Here is a 17036-nt window from a genome sequence, read left to right as displayed (position 1 = left end):
TATGAAAAGAAATACCTGTAGGTTATGCCAGGGGGTGGTCAGTGCTAAGAAGGAAAATAAAGCAACATAAGGGGACAGAGAAGGGTGGAGGGGCTGTTAGTTTGCAAGGTGAGTGGATGAAGGCTTTTCTGAGGAGCTGGCCTCTGAGCGGCCTTGGGGAAGGGAGGGCCGGCCACCCTTGGGACCTGGGGGTAGGACAGAGCGTGAGGTTGGGGAGGGTGGCTTCAGAAGCCACAGGAAGGATGGAGGGGACGGTTCCATTATCAGCATGATGGGCGGAGTCCCAGCCAGGGAGTGTGAGAAGCTCTGCAGCTTTGCCAGTCTGAGTTGGGAAATTGAACTTCAGTTACTTTATCTGCATAATTGCCCTGAGAGATAGGGAAGTACCCATTATCCCTGCTTTGCAGAGGAGGAATCGCATGGGAGGGCTGGCTGGGCTTGATACTTATCGAAGGAGTCAAGTAGGATGAGCAATCTGGTTACTATGGGAGACTCTTGTTAACCAGCTCCATAGAATTTCACAAGCAAGTCCAAGGGGATGTCTCTTTTATTTTAAATTAATTATTTTTATTGGCTTTAGAGAGGAAGGGAGAGGGAGAGAGAGGTAGAAACATCAATGATGAGAGTAAATCATTGATTGGCTGCCTCCTATACGCCCCCTACTGGACACTGAGCCACAACCCGGGCATGTGCCCTAACCGGGAATCGAACCGTGACCTCCTGGTTCATAGGCTGAAGCTCAATCACTGAGCCACGCCAGCCCGGCTTGAGGAATAATTTACAGAAAAAAAACAATTTACCAATTTTAAGTGAACACTTCAAGGAATTTTGAGAACGGTGGACAGCCTTGTGACCACAACAATCCAGATCTGGACCAGTTCCAGCACTCCGAAAAGTTCCCTCATGGCCCTCCCTCGGCAATCCCCTCCCACCACCTCTGGCCGGTGGCCACCACTGATGTGCTGGTGCCATTCTAGTTTGGTCTCTTCTAGAATGTCATAGAAATGGAATCATTACAGTATATCATTTTTTGTGGTCTGCCCCCCCCCCCCCAAAGCTAATACTTCTGAGGTTCCTCCAAGCTGATGCCTGTATCAGTACTTCGCTCCTTTTCATTGCTGAGCAGTATTCCACGGTGTGGGTCAATTGCTATCTGTTTATGCTTTCTCCTGTTGATGGATATTTCGATTATTTCCAATTTTGGGCTATTATGAATAAAGCTGCTATGAACACCTGTGTATTAGTCTGTGTATGCATAGGCTTTCATTTCTCTTGGTTAAGTATCTGGTGTGAGATTGCTGTACGGTAAATGTATGTTTAGATTGATAAGAAACTCAGGGCACAGACATTTTAAGTAATATTGGTTGAATGAATGGTGCCCTGGCACCTGAATTAAAAAAGAAGTTTTTATTGATTTCAGAGAGAGGAAGGGAGAGGGAGAGTGAGATAGAAACATCAATGATGAGAGAGAATCATCGATCGGCTGCATCGATCGGTTGTGCCCCCTACTGGGGATCGAGTGCACAACCCAGGCATGTGCCCTGACTGGGAATAGAACAGTGACCTCCTGGTTCATGGGTCGATGCTCAACCACTGAGCCATGCGGCTGGGCCGGCACCTGCATTTTAAATAAACTCTTCCGGTACAGCCAGGTGTTGGCTCCTTTCCTTCTGCTTTTCATCCGTGGGGTCCAGGGATTTTATACCCAAACCTCAGCCCTTGAGGGACAGTGTTGAGGTTCTGACAGGTGGATTCCACTTCACAGGAATGACTCAGCCCATGAGCTTAGCATTATGATAGCTGGTAATTATTTGGTAAATATACTATTGCCACCTTGCCGTCCTGTGTCCTGCATTTTCTGACTTTTTATGAGCCTGTAGTGTTCTTCCTGTTCTTCTGGGGATGATGCAAAATGAAGTGTCCATTTGTTCATTCATTCATTCATAGAAACGTTTGTGAAAAGAAAATCTCTGCTTTCAGGGAACGTTCAGGATGGGGAAGGATGCCATGTATAAGCAAATAAATAAGGTAATCTCAGCGAGCATTACATTCTGTGAGGAAATACAATAGGGTAGTAGATGAGGGGAACTTGAGGTAGGGTAGCAGGGAAATCCTCTTGGAGTGGGAACTTTTAAAAAAAATATATTTTGTATTGATTTCAGAGAGGAAGGGAGAGAGAGATAGAAACATCAATGATGAGAGAGAATCATTGATTGGCTGCCTCCTGCACACACCTTATAGGGGATTGAGCCCACAACCGGGCATGTGCCCTTGACCAGGATTGAACCTGGGACCCTTTAATCCGCAGCTCTATCCACTGAGCCAAATCGGCTGGGGCGGAGTGGGAACATTTGAAGCAAGAGGAGTCAGCTTTCTAGCTGCTCTGTAGCCATATAAGTCTATTGAGCACTTGAAATGTGGCTAGTTAGAACTCAGGTGTGATTTCAGTGTAAAACACACACTAGATTTCAAAGCTTACTATAGTATCTCATTAATATTTTCTTCTGTTAGCTACAGGTTGAGATAATATATTCAGGACATATTGGATTAAATAAAGTACAGTATTAATTTCACTTTCCTTTTTCTTTTTAAAAATTGTGCCAACTCAGTACATTTAAAATCACCACGCGGTTTGCATTGTCTTTCTATTGGGCAGCAGTGGTCCGGGGAGAAAGCACCCTAAGTGGTGAGAATGGCAAAGGAAGGCCCCGAGGCATGTGCCCTGGATGGATGCTGTGGCAGAGTGGGCCAGGGGGGCAGAAATAGGAATGGGCCACAGCCAATAGGATCTTGGTGTCAACTCAAGTGAAGAAGTGGGTTTTAAGTCTAATGGGGAAGCCGTTTGAGGCAGGGAAGCGGCGTGGTCTTTATTCTGTTTTCACAGCCCCCTGAGGCTGCTAAGCAGAGATCTGCCTGGGTGGGTGAGATGGCAGAAGGGAGAATCCTGAGTTTCCGCAGGGTCTGCAGCCAGATTCACTTGCGGCCCGCGGTGCGCTGCAGGAGCGGCCGCTCCCGCCAGGGGGCGCCTCCTCGATGACTCGGCGCTCGGCTGTCCAGGCGCCGGCGCGCCGGCCGCTCGATTGGTCGGGTCTGGGCGGGCCGGAGCGCCGCTTCAGCGCCATTGAGGAGCGGCGGGGAGGAAGCAGCGCGCAGTGCCGAGCCGGGGCGGGCGCCGGGACCCCGACAGGTACGGGCCGAGGCGGGGCGGCGCCGGGCTGAGCGGGGACCGCGGGGCGGGCGTGGGCTGGCGGCCGGCCGCTCCGGCTTCGCTACCGACCTGGGGGTCGGGGTCCGCCCGCGGGGAGCGCGGCGCCTGGAGCCGGGACCCGGCGTCCGGCCCTCCGACCGTCGGAAACCCTCCGGGAGCCCTGGAGCCTCCGACGGCGCGGGGCTGCCGCCCTCACGGGGACCCCCGCCTCCGGGTCCCCGCAGGCACCGGGGTGCCTGAGCCTCCTGGGACCCTGGCATCCGGGTGCTGGGGAGTCCGAGCCCCCGCCGGACCCGGCACCCTCTCCGGGGTCCCCGCACCTGCCACCCCGGGATTGGGGCGGTGCCACCCCACCTCCTCTCCCCTGACCCTCGGCCTCCGTGCGGGACCCCAGCGTGCGAGCCCCTCGATCTGACACCCAAGAATGGGGCGCCAGTCCGTTCTCCGGAGGGTCCTGACCACCCCCCTCGCCAGCCTCCCGGGGCCCCGCTCTGCAGGGGGACCTCAGGCCTCCAACCTGCCAGCGCACCTCGCCTCCCGGGGTCACGCCTGGTGGAGCCCCTCCTCCCAGGCCTGGGGTCCCGGGCGCCGGGCCCTCCGGGCTTCATCTGGAAGGTGGGGGTCCCTGCCCCGCAGAGCAGCGTGTAGGGTCGTGAGAGCCGAGGGGGCGGCCGGCGGGCTGCGAGCCTCGCCGTGTGGACCCCGGGCCCGGCCTCCGCCCCCTGCCGCCCCCTGTCCCCGAGCTCCCCGGGGGCGGGTTGCACCGAGCCCGGGAGCCTCTGGGTGGGGCGCGGGGTCCAGCTGCCGGCCCTTCCTGCCCCGGCTCCGGCCGCCCCTCGAGGGAGTGGCCTGGCTCAAGGTCACTGCCGGGCTCCTCGTCCGCCCGTGGGCTCAGCGCTGATCCCCCGGTGTCACCTGCCCCGCCGACGAGGGGAGGCCGCCGCCGGGGGTTCGCGCTCGGCTCGCAGCTGCCTAGACTCCGTGACGGACCTGAGTGTAAACACCCGGGGTGGTGGCCCGGTTGGCGGCCCTGCCGACACCGGACTCCTGCCGGGAATGCGCGGAGTGGCCTCCAGCCCGGCCCGGATGCTTAGCAGAGCCGACCGTGCGTCCTGGCCTGGGGCGCGGTGTCCCGGCCGGGGCATTGACAGTGCGTCTTGCCCCATCTTTTAATCCGCGCTGTGCATTCCTCCACCTCCCGGGTGGACACGGCCCGGGGGGGGGGGGGATCTTGTGTACCCACCCACCGCGGTGTCCGTTTACCGGGAGAGCGTGTGTCGTTGGTACTTGGGAGAGAGTTTGTTGGCAGGTAGGGCAGACGTCGGTGGGAGGGACTCCAAAAATAAAGACTACGCCGACTCTGGCGCTTTGCCCAAGTGTGTTGGGAGTCCGCACAAATCAGACGAGGTTAGCCAGGTTCGAATTTTGTTTTCACAGATCTGCTTGTTTGAAGGTAAAATAAAGAAATGTTTCTTTTACTCAGACTGCTACACACTTCTTATTTTAAAAGCATGTCCTCGGGTGAGGATTTAAAAAACAACAACACCACTTTAGAAAACGTGCTCTTTAAGTAAATGCATCCGGCAATCTGGAGCAGATTCCCAGTTTTACACAGAATGTAGCTTTAAAAAGAAATCTTTGGAAAGAAATGAGGACTTCACCAAACGCTATTTATTTACTTATTAATGTGTCCTGTCCTTGTTGACAAAGGGAAGTTAGTCTTGCGTGGAAGCGCAGGACGATGTTGACGGGTCCTTCCTGGAGGTTAACTCTTCCCGGGCCTTGTTTTGGGGCCGCGCTGGGTGTGGCAGGCCTTCCGTTGGGATCAGCTATCTTCTGGCGCTGAGATGAATCACTGGAGGAGGGGCGGGCGCTTGGAAAGGATCCTGAGAGGGCTGGCTCCCAGTGGGCCGCCTGCCATAGCAAATCTGGTGCCCACAGTTCTCATTGGGCCCTGCTAGCTGAGCGACTTGGGGACCCATTGAAACGCTGGTGTCTCAAGTTTTCCAAATATGAACTTTAAAAAAAAAAAACTATTTCAGAGAGGAAGGGAGAGGGAGAGAGAGAGAGAAACATCAATGATGAGAATCATGGATTGGCTGCATGCCCCCTGCTAGGGGGTGAGGCTGCAACCCACGCACATGCTCTGACCTGGTTCATAGGTCGATGATCAACCACTGAGCCATGCCGGTCCGGCTCAAATATTAACATTTTGTAATACTAAAAATCTATACTTATTTTTGTAGTACTAATAAATACCTGTTATTCATAATAATAGTGATAGGCAGTAGTGATTTAGTGCTGAATATAAATATGGTAGCCAGAACCAGATGTTTTCTGGTGAATGTAATTACTAAGATAGTTCATTGTATCAACATCAGGCCCCAGTAATGCACCTCCAGGACATTTAAGAAGCATGAACAACCACTGCCTTCTCCCTTCCTTTTGTATTACTTTACAAATGATCCCAATGAACAGATTTGCAAAACTGAATTAGGGGAGCCTTAAAGAGGATTATTGCAGAATATGAAGTTCATTGATACAACCTCTTAGTGCAATTTTGCTTTAATCTAGAACAGAATTTCAGTCTCAGCACTGTTGATATTCTGGCTAGATAGTTCTTCGCTGTGGGATGTTATGTACGCATTGTAGGATGTTTAACAGCATCCATGGTTTCTACCCACAAGGTATCACTTCTCACTTCTCACAATCAAAAATATCTCTAGACTTTGCCAAATCACACCTGGAGGAGAACCTTTGGTCAGGACAGTCTAGTCCCAAGGTGAGTCACTGAAAGCAAGCAGTTCAGTGATCAGTTACATTGAAAAGACATGCAACTTTGCATTGTAGGGAATATTTGGTAAATTTATAAGTGACTGTTCCTTGCAGCTGCATCAAAATGTTGACGTATTGGTTTGGTCCTCCATTTACTAATGGCCATCTTACAGTGCTTCTCACCCCTTGTTTTCTTAAACCTGTGCTTTGCGTACCTCCACCTGTAGGTAGAGTAGGAAAAATCAGCTTAAAAAATCATGTTTTTTTCTGTTGATTTCCTTTTTTCTTTTCTTTCATAGATTCTTCTGTGATCATGAGAGAGAGAAATGAAGAATGATCCGTGATTTTTAAACACCTTGTCTTGGGGATCTAGTCATGTTGGAAGGGCTTGTAGCCTGGGTTCTCAATACCTATCTGGGGAAATACGTCAATAACCTGAACACTGACCAGCTCTCCGTTGCGCTTCTGAAAGGTGAGTCCATGTATCTCTTTTTGGTAAAGAATTGCCTTTGCAGATGGCACTTCTCCTTTCTATATTCTCTTTGTCGGATTGAGAATGATAAAACATGGTGCTCAGATGGCTTTTTTATTAGATATGTGTAAAAGGAAATTTTTTCTCCCATATGATGCTGATTGTTATTATCGGGTAACTTAAATATGTAGCTGTATTGCTGTAGATTTCAGGGAATTATTGATATATATTTTTTAAAAATACTGTACTACTGGTGACTGTGCTTTACCCCAGTTATTGTTTTTGCCTTATGAAGGGTTATGGAGGCAGCCATGGTATACTGATAGTGGCACTGGCTTTGGCTTTAAATGCCGCTGTGTTGCTTATTAGCTATAGAAACAAGTCATTGAAATTCGGAGCCTCAGTTTCTTTAGAAAACGAGGCTGACACACTTCTCCAGGGTTGCTGTGGAGATCAGGACAGACAGTTGAAGCTCCTCTACTGGGGTATCATAGGCACCCGGTCAGGGTTTTCCATGATGTTCTTTTGAGGTGTCCCAGAACTTTTGAGGTCTTGTCTTGCTTAGTAGTTGAGTACAGAAAGCTTGAGACATTATAGCCCAGCTGTGGGCTACGGCCCGTGGAGCCGAAAGAGCGGAGGGTTCTCTTGCTCTCCCCTCCGCTCCTTCACCAGCAGCAGTGTTAACATGTATTAGTTCACACAAACACTCCATCGATGCTTTTGTTCCGGCCCTCCGGTCCAGTTTAAGAACCCATTGTGGCCCTCGAGTCAAAAAGTTGGCCCACCCCTGTTATATAGGTCTCTACTCGTAAATGCAGTCCTGTGGTTCGGTGGGGGGATTGGAAAACTGCTTTTTTTCTCCTTCTCCCTGTTTTAATTTAAGTTCTCTTTGCTCATCTCAAAATGTAACCCTTTACTAAGTCCTGAGAAAGGAGATAAAGCCAGTCCGCAAGCATGGGGATCCTAGAGAGAGGACAGGAGGCCTCCAGTACGGTCAGATCTCAGCTTCCTGGAGCGTGACTTTGGGCAAGTGGGTCAGGACAGGTGGTGGCCATAGCCGTGATGCAGATGATGGTGCAGTCTGAGCATAGGGTGCCGGTCACTGGTTACCCTTCCCCAGGGGAGTTGCTTTCCGGGTCTTTCTGACCCATCTAAACCCGTGAAAGGACTGTGGCAGCCACAGGCTGTGGGGAGCTATCAGGGTCACACCTCCACTCCCTTCCCTTCACTGGGAACAGAAACAGGTTCTTTCCCAGTCTCCTCCTGCCGCTTGTCCTCCGGTCCTTGGAAGGGAGCTGCTGAAATGCAAAGTGAAAGTGACCAGTCTTTCCGGGAAGAGGCTGTGTTCAAAGTTCAGCGGCCGTGCCAAGTTCACCTCTGGCCATTCACTGAGGTTCTCAGACCCGCTGTGAAGCTGACCAAGTTGAACAGGGCAGGTAGAGGGCCTGGAAAGAGACGGGCACACTGTGGCCTTGCTGATAACAGAGCTGGCTCTCAGCAGGGGATGGGGAGAGGATGTTTGCCGAAGAAATGAATAAATAGACATTTTTGTGGCATATGATGTATCATGGGATCTATAGTAATAACAGATTTCTAATCTCAGAAGTTTTAGACAGAATATATCTTGTAACAACTGTGCGTATCTCTCTGACGCTTTAAACTGCTTTTCTATACTTTTTTCTTTAAAAAATATTCTCTATGGCTTTTAACGAACCTGTGGAGTCTGAGGAATATTTCCCTGAGGAATTGAAAGTTGCTTTTCCTTTCATAACCGGTGTTAGTATGCTGCCTGTCCTTATGGATCCAAGCACACCCAGTGCTTGGCGGAGCGTGTTGGGGTGTCCCAGGGTACTGAGAAGGGCTTTGTAAAGAAGTTGAGGGTTTTTGTTGATCTCGAAGACACAGTTACAGTTTTGCAGTGTTTAGGGGTGGAGGACACTAGCTGTTATTTTAATCTATCTGCCAATATTTACTATTCTAGATGCTTCGGGAGATGCATGGAGACTGAAGTAGTGGTCAAAAGTATGGGTTTTATAGCCAGACTGGGTTTGAACCCCAGTTCCTCCATTTACTAGTAACTTGGGCAAGTTACTCAAATTCTTCATGTTCCAGTTTCACTTTCTGTAAGCTGGAGATAATAGTAACTATCTCATAAGGTTCTGAGTGCTGCACACATTACCCTAAGTGAAAGGTTCTTGGCATATAGTGAACCCCCTCAACTGGGGTTATCATCATCCACCATCATGATCATTCATGTAGGACTGGCTGGTGGGTTGGACTTGAAAGGCCATGTTAGAAGTAATAAAAATGCCAAGTTAGCATGTGAGTGGTTGAAGGACAGAGCTAGCATTGTGTAAGATTTCCCTCGTTCGGTCATTCAATAAACACTTGATGAACACCTGCCTTGGGTAAGGCTCTGTGTTGTGGAACGAAACGAAAAGGGGGGACAGTAGAAGATCCTAAGAGCTCAGGCGTAGGAGCTAGCCCTGGTTCACCATTTGAAAGCTGTTTGTGACTGTAAGTGACTTAAGCCTCCCCTTCACCCCTCTCCCTCTTGCCACCTGAGATCAACAGATCTGGTATGAACTCTGGCACTACCACCTACGGGGTCTGTGGGTTTTAAGCGAATTGCTTGTCCTCTAAGCTTCATTTTCTTGTCTCAAAAATGGAGCAGCCCTAGCTGGTTTGGCTCAGTGGATGGAGCATCGGCCTGTGGACTGAAGGGTCCCGGGTTTGATTCCGATTAAGGGTGCATGCCTGGGTTGTGGGCTTGGTTCCCATTGCAGGGCGTGCAGGAGGCAGCCCATCAATGATTCTCTCTCATCATTGATGTTTCTATTTCTCTCTCCCTCTCCCTTCCTCTCTGAAATCAATAAAAAATATTTAAAAAAATGGAGCAGATAATAGTATTTCCTCATACCATTGTGAGGATTAAATGAGATCATGCATATGCAGTGCCTGGCACATAGTGAGTCCTCACTATATGATGGCTGTTACCAGTACTACAGAAATTATTGTTACTTATCCGCCTCCATCTTTATAGTCCTTGTCCTTGGAGAGCTTGCTGATAATCTGTTGGGGAGACAGAAATTACATGGTAATCCAAGGGGTGTATATATTACATTGTTATTACTAGACGTCTAGGCATAATGCAGTGGGGTACAAAGCAGGGGAGCCATTCCTCCTGCCTGTGGGACTCTGGGAATGCTGGTATGGAGGGAACTTTTGAGTGGACCTTAGCAGGGTTTTGATAGGGATGCAGGTGGGTCACCAGGCTCCAGGGAGAGTGAAGCGTATGAGTGGAGGCAGAAGGCTGAAAACTTGCACGGAGAAAACTTGCAGGGCATGTTTGGAGCCAGAAGGTAGTGGCTGCCAGTGCCATGCCAAGGCGTCTGAACTTTGGGCTGTGGGCATATCTGTATATCTGTAACCCAAAACGTAGATTCCGCTCCTTTTTCCTTCTATAAGCTCTGAATCTCAGATCGGCCCTGTTAATGACCTAGAGCCGAGGGAAGAGGATTTAATAGTCATTAACAATTACTGAGAAATGATCCGTCTCTAAATTCACCCCAGTTCTAAGTGACTAGATTTGCTGCTAATCTGAGATGAGACATTTTTGGATGAGAGAGACATCCATGACTATGCCTGCATATTATTTACCTGTAAATAAATGAACATCATTATCATTTATGAAGTATCATTTATACAGTACCTGCCTACACTGTGTGCTTTCGGGCCTGGCCCCTTGGAGGGACCTCTTCCAGCAGCGTCAGTTGTGGGCACCTGTGTGAGTGGGTGGGGCAGTAGGAGGCTTTTGGTCTTGAACCACGCATGGCTGCTGCGGTTTTGCCTGGGTCCTCAGTTCTCATCCTTTCTTCTGTTTCCGCTCCTTTCCAGGTCACCTCCTTCATTCTCTGGGCTGCAGCTTCTTTAATTTTTCATGGTGTGGATTGCCTACAGTTCGTTCCACTTCTCCAGGCTATACAGCAGCCGAGCAAACGTAGGGCCGTCAGCCTCGTTTGGGTACTGAAAAATAGGGCAGATGTTGCTTCTTCAAAAGAAGACTACATACTTTCCTCCCTTTCAACTGATAAGGAATATGTTTCATGATATTTTTTCCCCTTAAGATTATTTTCTCCCCAAATGTGGAAATACAGTTTGTCCGGGCTCTCTGGGGTTATTAACTTCTCCTTTTGGTTAGTCTTAAGGTATGTGGATCCCCCATGTGGACAGCTGTTCTCGCAAAAGTCTGAGAAATAAATTGGCTACATTTGCTCAGAATCTGCCAAATTGCTAGATCTGAATACTTAGAAGCCAATTATGCACTGGTCTTGCACAATCAGGGAAAAGTAATCAAGTTTCTTGCATTAGTGGTCTTTGGAGGAAAAGCCTTGCTTGCCTTTTTTCTGGGTTCCCTTACCAGTTAAGGGTTGCTGGGTAGCTGCTGTCTGTACTGCTTGTTCTTGAAAATAATGCATCTCAGACAGATTTCTGTGACTCAGAAATTGCCTTGTGTGGTGCAGTTTTGTAAAATGATGGCTGTCTCCCGAGCTCTTTGGGGATGAGAATCCTGCCTTCTCTTTTTGTAACCTCAGTGGTTAGTATAGTGTCCAGTAAGGACAGGGATTGGTGTATATATATGTGAATGAATGACTTCCATAGTCGGGGGGGGGGGGGGGCGGGTGAGAGATCTAGATTATTCCTTGGAGGCATCTTGTACTTGGGGTTTAAGTCATTGTCAAAGCTGGGTCTGAAAGGTCTTCAGTGGGGGTCCTGTTTGTTCCTTTGCCTTCTGCTTGGTTATTACACCTGCAGGTGGAAGTGCAGAGGAGAACCTGCGGAGCTGGTCCCTCCAGAAGAGAGAGTCTAATTCCTTCTCATGACCAACTTCGTTTAACTCTCCCAGGCTCCCAGATGTTGTGTGCAGTACACCTGTTTTTGGGGGGTGTGTGTTGGTAAGGAGAGCTTGTTAAAATTTGCAAATTTCAGTGTTTCAATCCCAGAGATGTCTGGCAGGGGGCCCAGGAGCCTGCATTTCATCCCAGGAGATTCGGATGTTAATGGTCCTCTAGTGAACATTACCCTGAACTAGGGGCTTGCAAACTGGCCAGCTGGCCAGATTCCCACCTGTGAGCTGAAAATGGCTTCTACATTTTTAAAGGCTTGTGGAAAAAACCCCCCAAAAACAAAAAGAGACTATACAACAGACACCATAAACCCTGAAATATTTACTGTCTGGCTCATTACTTCATCTGCTGTAAACTCCAGCTGTTATTTACATGTCCGAGTGGGAGCCAGGAAATTAGTATAGAGGAAGCACATAGGCTGGTGGTGGCGCCTCCCTTGGCTTTTTGTTGCTCTGGTCTAGCTGTAAAACTTTCCCTTCAACCTTCAATGATGTGCACAGAGTAGGCATCTGCCGCATTTGTTGGATGAACACTTCATGATATTTTATTTATGTAATTATTTTTATTTTATTTTTCAATTGCAGTTGACATTCCACATTATTTTGTATTAGTTTCAGGTGTACAGCATAGTGGCTAGCCAATCATATACTTTACAAAGTGATCCCCTGATATTGACAATATTCCCTATGCTTTACTTTACATCCCCGGGCTGTTTCATAACTGCCAATATGGAGTTCTTAATCTCTTCACCCTTTTCACCCAGTCTCCCAAGCCCCCTCTCCTCTGGCAACCACATGATGATGTTTTTATTTTTTAGGTGCAGTCGAATTAGAAAACTTGCCATTAAAGAAAGATGCCTTGAAAGAACTGGAGTTACCATTTGAAGTCAAAGCTGGTACGTGGAGCGAAGGAGAGGGAGGCAGTGCTGAGTGTTCATTGTGTGGGACCTGAAAGTGAGAGTCCTTGACTTGGGCTCTCTGTGACCAGGAAGAGGCAGGGTAGGAAGTACAGAGTTTAGACCCATCTTAAAATGTGGTCTCTAGGCCACTAGTATCAGGATGACCTTGGGGTGGAAATGGTGGAGGAGGTCACGTGGCCTCTGACCTACTGAATTAGAATCTCCAAGGATGTGTCATTCAACTTGTATTTACAATATATATATATTTATTTTTTAGAGAGGAAGGGAGAGAGAGATAGAAACATCAGTGATGAGAGAGAGTCATTGATTGGCTGCCTTCTGCATGCCCCCCACTGGAGATTGAGCCCACAACCTGGGTATGTACCCTTGACTGGAATTGAACCTTCAGTCCGCAGGCTGACTCCACTGAGCAACACCAGCTAGGGCTCAACTTGCATTTTTAATAAATATTTCTGGTGATTCTTATGTTTACTGGAGTATGAGACCTTCTGTTCTAGGTACAGGGGGTTTTATTTTTACATAATTCATTATAAATGTTACTGAGAGAGTTTACTCTATTGCATGAAAGTGGGCTCTGGAATAGTATGCCTGGGTTTATTCTAAATCTGCCATTTTCTGGCTCTGTGACCTTGGGTAAGTTTCCTACAGCTCTGTGTGTGCCTCCTCATCCTTAAGATGGGATGATAATAGTACCTACATCAAAGGAGAATACCTGAGTTAATACATTAAAATTACTCAGGACGATGCCCGACACGCTCAATAGATGTTTGCAACTATATAGGAGTTCTGCAGTTGTGAGGTTTGGTGAGGAAGCAAGAATTGTTTGGAATAAAATATTCTCCATTGAATGATCAATTATAAAATTGGTCTCTATTTAGGCACCCCTCATCATTCAACAGTAGCCTGTTGATATCAGTCAATCTTTCCTTTATTTTGGAGTACTTATCTATAATAATAAAAAGGTAATATGCTAATTAGACAGGATGTCCTTCTGGACGTCCTTCCTGATGAAGCTGGGGCAGGAGGGAAGCCAGCCCGGGTCCTGGGTGTCACCAGCGGCCAGAGGGAAGCCTGGGTCTAGGTGCCAGAGGGAAGCCGGTGCTGGCAGCTAGGGGAGGGAAGGCCTAGTCTTGCACAAATTTTCGTGCATCGGGCCTCTAGTATTACAATAAAATGCAAGTACAATGCAAATAAAAAACCTTGCAAAAGATTTAGGCTTTCTTGAAATCAATTCAAGTGATGGGTGATCTGCCAGTCAGAAGCAGAGGCACTGACTCATTAGACTCTGAAGGAAAACTTTCAAGAATATGACACTTCTGAGTTATTGAAAGCTCTTAGGAAAGGTTGATGTTTTCTGATATTTTTGCAAAAATGATCATTTTTATGCTTGTTCTGCAAAAATTAAAACCTAACATCATTTATATTTTAGTCATATAGTTATTAGAATATTACATATTCTCTCCCCAATTAATTTTGGTTAGAATTGCAACTGTGCACTAATTATTGTTAAAATTCTTTGCTGTGAAAAGTGGTATGTTTCAGTTTTACTATAAACTTTATTAAATATAAGAAACATTGTTTTAGATAAAATCCAAATTAAAATGTGTTGTTTTTTTTTTCATTATTGTAGATATCTGAATTTGGTACTGGATTACACAGTTGATCACTTGGTGTCATCATTAAAAATGCTATTGTTAATGATATTCTTTTATGTTAAATACAAGGGTGGGCACAGATAGGTTTACAGTTGTGAGTATGTGAAATAGTTTATTCTTGGGTTATTGCTTATTATTAACCTACTTTTACCCACCCCTGTATAACATCAATCCCACTTGAATTTTAGATCTTACAGGGTAATTAGAGGCCCAGTACACGAAATTCATGCACTTGGTGGGGGGAGGGGGCCCCTCAGCGGGCCTAAGCCATCAGTCATACATCCTTAGTGCTGCCATGGAGGTGGGAGGGGCTCCTGCCACTGCTGCTATGCTTGCCAGCTGTGAGCCTGACTTCTGGCACACTGACCACCAGGAGGCAGCTTCTGCGTTGAGCGTCTGCCCCCTGGTGGTCAGTGCGTGTCATAGTGACTAGTCGTTTTGATGTTAGGTCGATTCGCATATTAGCCTTTTATTATATAGGATGATTGCCCCCTGAAAACTGTGCTGCTTTCAGAGGTTGGGCTTTCAGAGGTGGATCTTTGCGAGATCCATGAGGACAGGTCAGATGTTCTTATGCATTATTCCTCAGTGGTGACTTGCCTCTAATTAATTGAATTTAAAGAAGGCTTGAGTTCTAGGAGGCTTGACTAGAAATGGTAGAACTTGGGAAATAAGTATCACAATTCTCCCAGGCTCTTTAGCTCTCCCATCAGGCCAAGTTCTCATAAAGAATCAATTCTTCCTCGATAGAGGCCACTGCAGCATCTCCGATATGTCAGGGGGTATGTGCAAGATTGGGCATACTGTAAATCTGATAATGCCCAATAAGTACTTATCAGCCAGCAGGTTAATAATGAGCAGGAAATGAGGTTCATGCCCATGGGCTTGTGCAGGTTCCATGGGCAGAAAGACACCCCAGAGAAATTTAAGATGTAGTCCAGGTGGGGGACAGGTAGTTTCCAGGAGAGAGCTCTTGCATTTGCTATGGTCAAGTCACACTGAACTTTCCCTAGCTTCCAGTTTATTTTGCCCAATTATTACCGATCTCAGCTTACTAACATTTGCTTCCCAAATACGAGGACCTGTTGCCTGTTTTCTTAAATTGAAAAAGGTAAAAATAATAATGCTCCCCTAAGAAAACGAGAAGAATACAGAAAAATAGAAGGAATTAAAAATATGTAAAGACATTTAACAAGGTTTTCTTTTTCCTAGGTTTAATTGGGAAAGTAACCCTTCAGATTCCCTTTTATCGCCCCCATGTGGACCCTTGGGTGATCTCCATCTCCAGCCTTCACTTAATTGGAGCCCCTGAAAAAATACAAAACTTCAATGATGAAAAGGAGAAACTGTTGGAAAGGGAACGCAAGAGAGCTCTTCTTCAAGCCCTGGAGGAAAAATGGAAGGCAAGGCAGAAATCCTTTGATCCGGAAGAGCATCGTGGTGAGACGTGAGCAAAGCACTAGCTCTGGCTAACACTGGCTCTTCTCTTTGTAGAATGAACGCCAGCAGAAAGGGGAATCCTATTGGTATTCCGTCACTGCCTCCGTAGTTACGAGAATTGTGGAGAATATTGAAGTAAGTCCTACTGACTTTTATAAAGCAGAAACGGGAGGGGTTTATTTCTCAGGCTTACATGTGTTTACTTCTGAGCTGCCTGTTTCTCAGGGGCCTCGCTGATACAGGGTGTACTCTAGGAGGACTGGCTGTTCAGGTGTGCCCTTCTCTAGGCGGTGCCAGGGGAGAACCTGAAAAGCAAGTCCCACGCGAGGCTGTGGGCACAGGCTTTTCTTGCTTCGCTTAGTGTGAGCAGGAGTTTTCGCTTCACTTACGTTTCACTTCACTTTCTTTTTGAATGTTGGAGCCCCACTTGCTAAAGGATGTAGCCACATCACCTACCAGTAAGCTTTCATGACTTTTGTTTCAGGGTAAATCACATAAGCTCTCTGATCTCAGTTTCTTCATCTGTAAAACGAGAGAGGTCGGATGCACCGTTTCTGGTTGATTAGATAGTGAATTGTGAACAGCTCACTAAGATATTTAATCTCTCACGGATGGATCTGGTGGCAGTTTGATGAGTATCAGTGTTAGGGCTATTGGCCGCCTTTTCCACTTTAATTACAAATTTGTTTTGTCCTCAAAAAACTGGATCAGAGGCCCTTTTCGTCAGCCCGTACTTACTGTCTCCAGGGTTTTCTTGCAATGCCCGGGTAACACAGGTATATCAGCCCGTACTTACTGTCTCCAGGGTTTTCTTGCAATGCCCGGGTAACACAGGTATATCACTTTCCCCCAAAATAGTCTGAGGTTGTTGGTTTCATAACTTTGATGAAAAGGTTGTTACATTTGAGGTGACTGCTTTGAATTCTGTTTCAGAAAGTTCTTTCTTTTTTTTTTTAAGTTGTCATTGATTTTTGAAAATTCATTTTTATTTTATTATTTTTTTAAAAATATATTTTTATTGATTTCAGAGAGGAAGGGAGAGGAAGAGAGAGATAGAAACATCAATGATGAGAGAGAATCATTGATTGACTGCCTCCTGCACGTTCCCTACTGGGGATCGAGCCCACAACCCAGGCATGTGCTCTGACCGGGAGCCACCTCGTGGTTCATGGATCGATGCCAACTACTGAGCATGATGATCGCATTTCAAAGGAATGGCTTTCAGGTCCTTGAGTTGTAGGAGATTACACACACACACACACACACACACACACACTCACACATACACACTCTCACACACACACACACACACACACTCTCTCTCACACACACACACACACACACTCACACACTTCAGAGGGATGGAGAAAGGATTCACAATTTTAAGCCCTTAGAGCAATTATAAATGCTCTAAGAAAGGGAGGTCAGAGCTGGTTGTCAGGTGTTGGCTAGAACAAACAAACAGCCCTGAGCTTTTCCGGAGAGGAACTCAGAGAGGGGCTGGATTGTCCCCGGGACAAGCTTTAGGCTGCAGGAAGCCACATCCAAATTGGGTCAAGTTCTTAGGGCAGGAGCTTGAACAGAATGTTCTTGCAAGAGTCTTTGCAGTTCTCAGGATGTACTACACTTTGCTTATCCATCATCAGGTGACGGACATTGG

General features: G+C 47.2%; 1 protein-coding gene across 1 annotated transcript in view; it reads left to right on the top strand.

Annotated features, from left to right (window-relative positions):
* The first annotated feature begins 3074 nt into the window (after positions 1 to 3074).
* The window catches only part of VPS13D (vacuolar protein sorting 13 homolog D), a 221701-nt gene continuing 207739 nt past the window's right edge, over positions 3075 to 17036 (top strand). The window contains exons 1-5 of the mRNA XM_081085636.1: positions 3075 to 3187; positions 6283 to 6455; positions 12180 to 12257; positions 15149 to 15339; positions 15431 to 15511. Of these exons, the coding sequence (XP_080941762.1) occupies positions 6359 to 6455; positions 12180 to 12257; positions 15149 to 15339; positions 15431 to 15511 (447 nt within the window). The 5' untranslated portion in view covers positions 3075 to 3187; positions 6283 to 6358. The remainder of the gene's footprint in view (positions 3188 to 6282; positions 6456 to 12179; positions 12258 to 15148; positions 15340 to 15430; positions 15512 to 17036) is intronic.

Source organism: Myotis nattereri (assembly GCF_964212035.1).
Source record: "Myotis nattereri genome assembly, chromosome: 3".
NCBI lineage: Eukaryota > Metazoa > Chordata > Mammalia > Chiroptera > Vespertilionidae > Myotis > Myotis nattereri.
Note: the sequence above shows the minus strand (reverse complement) of the source record. Positions and strands in the feature narration are given on the sequence as shown.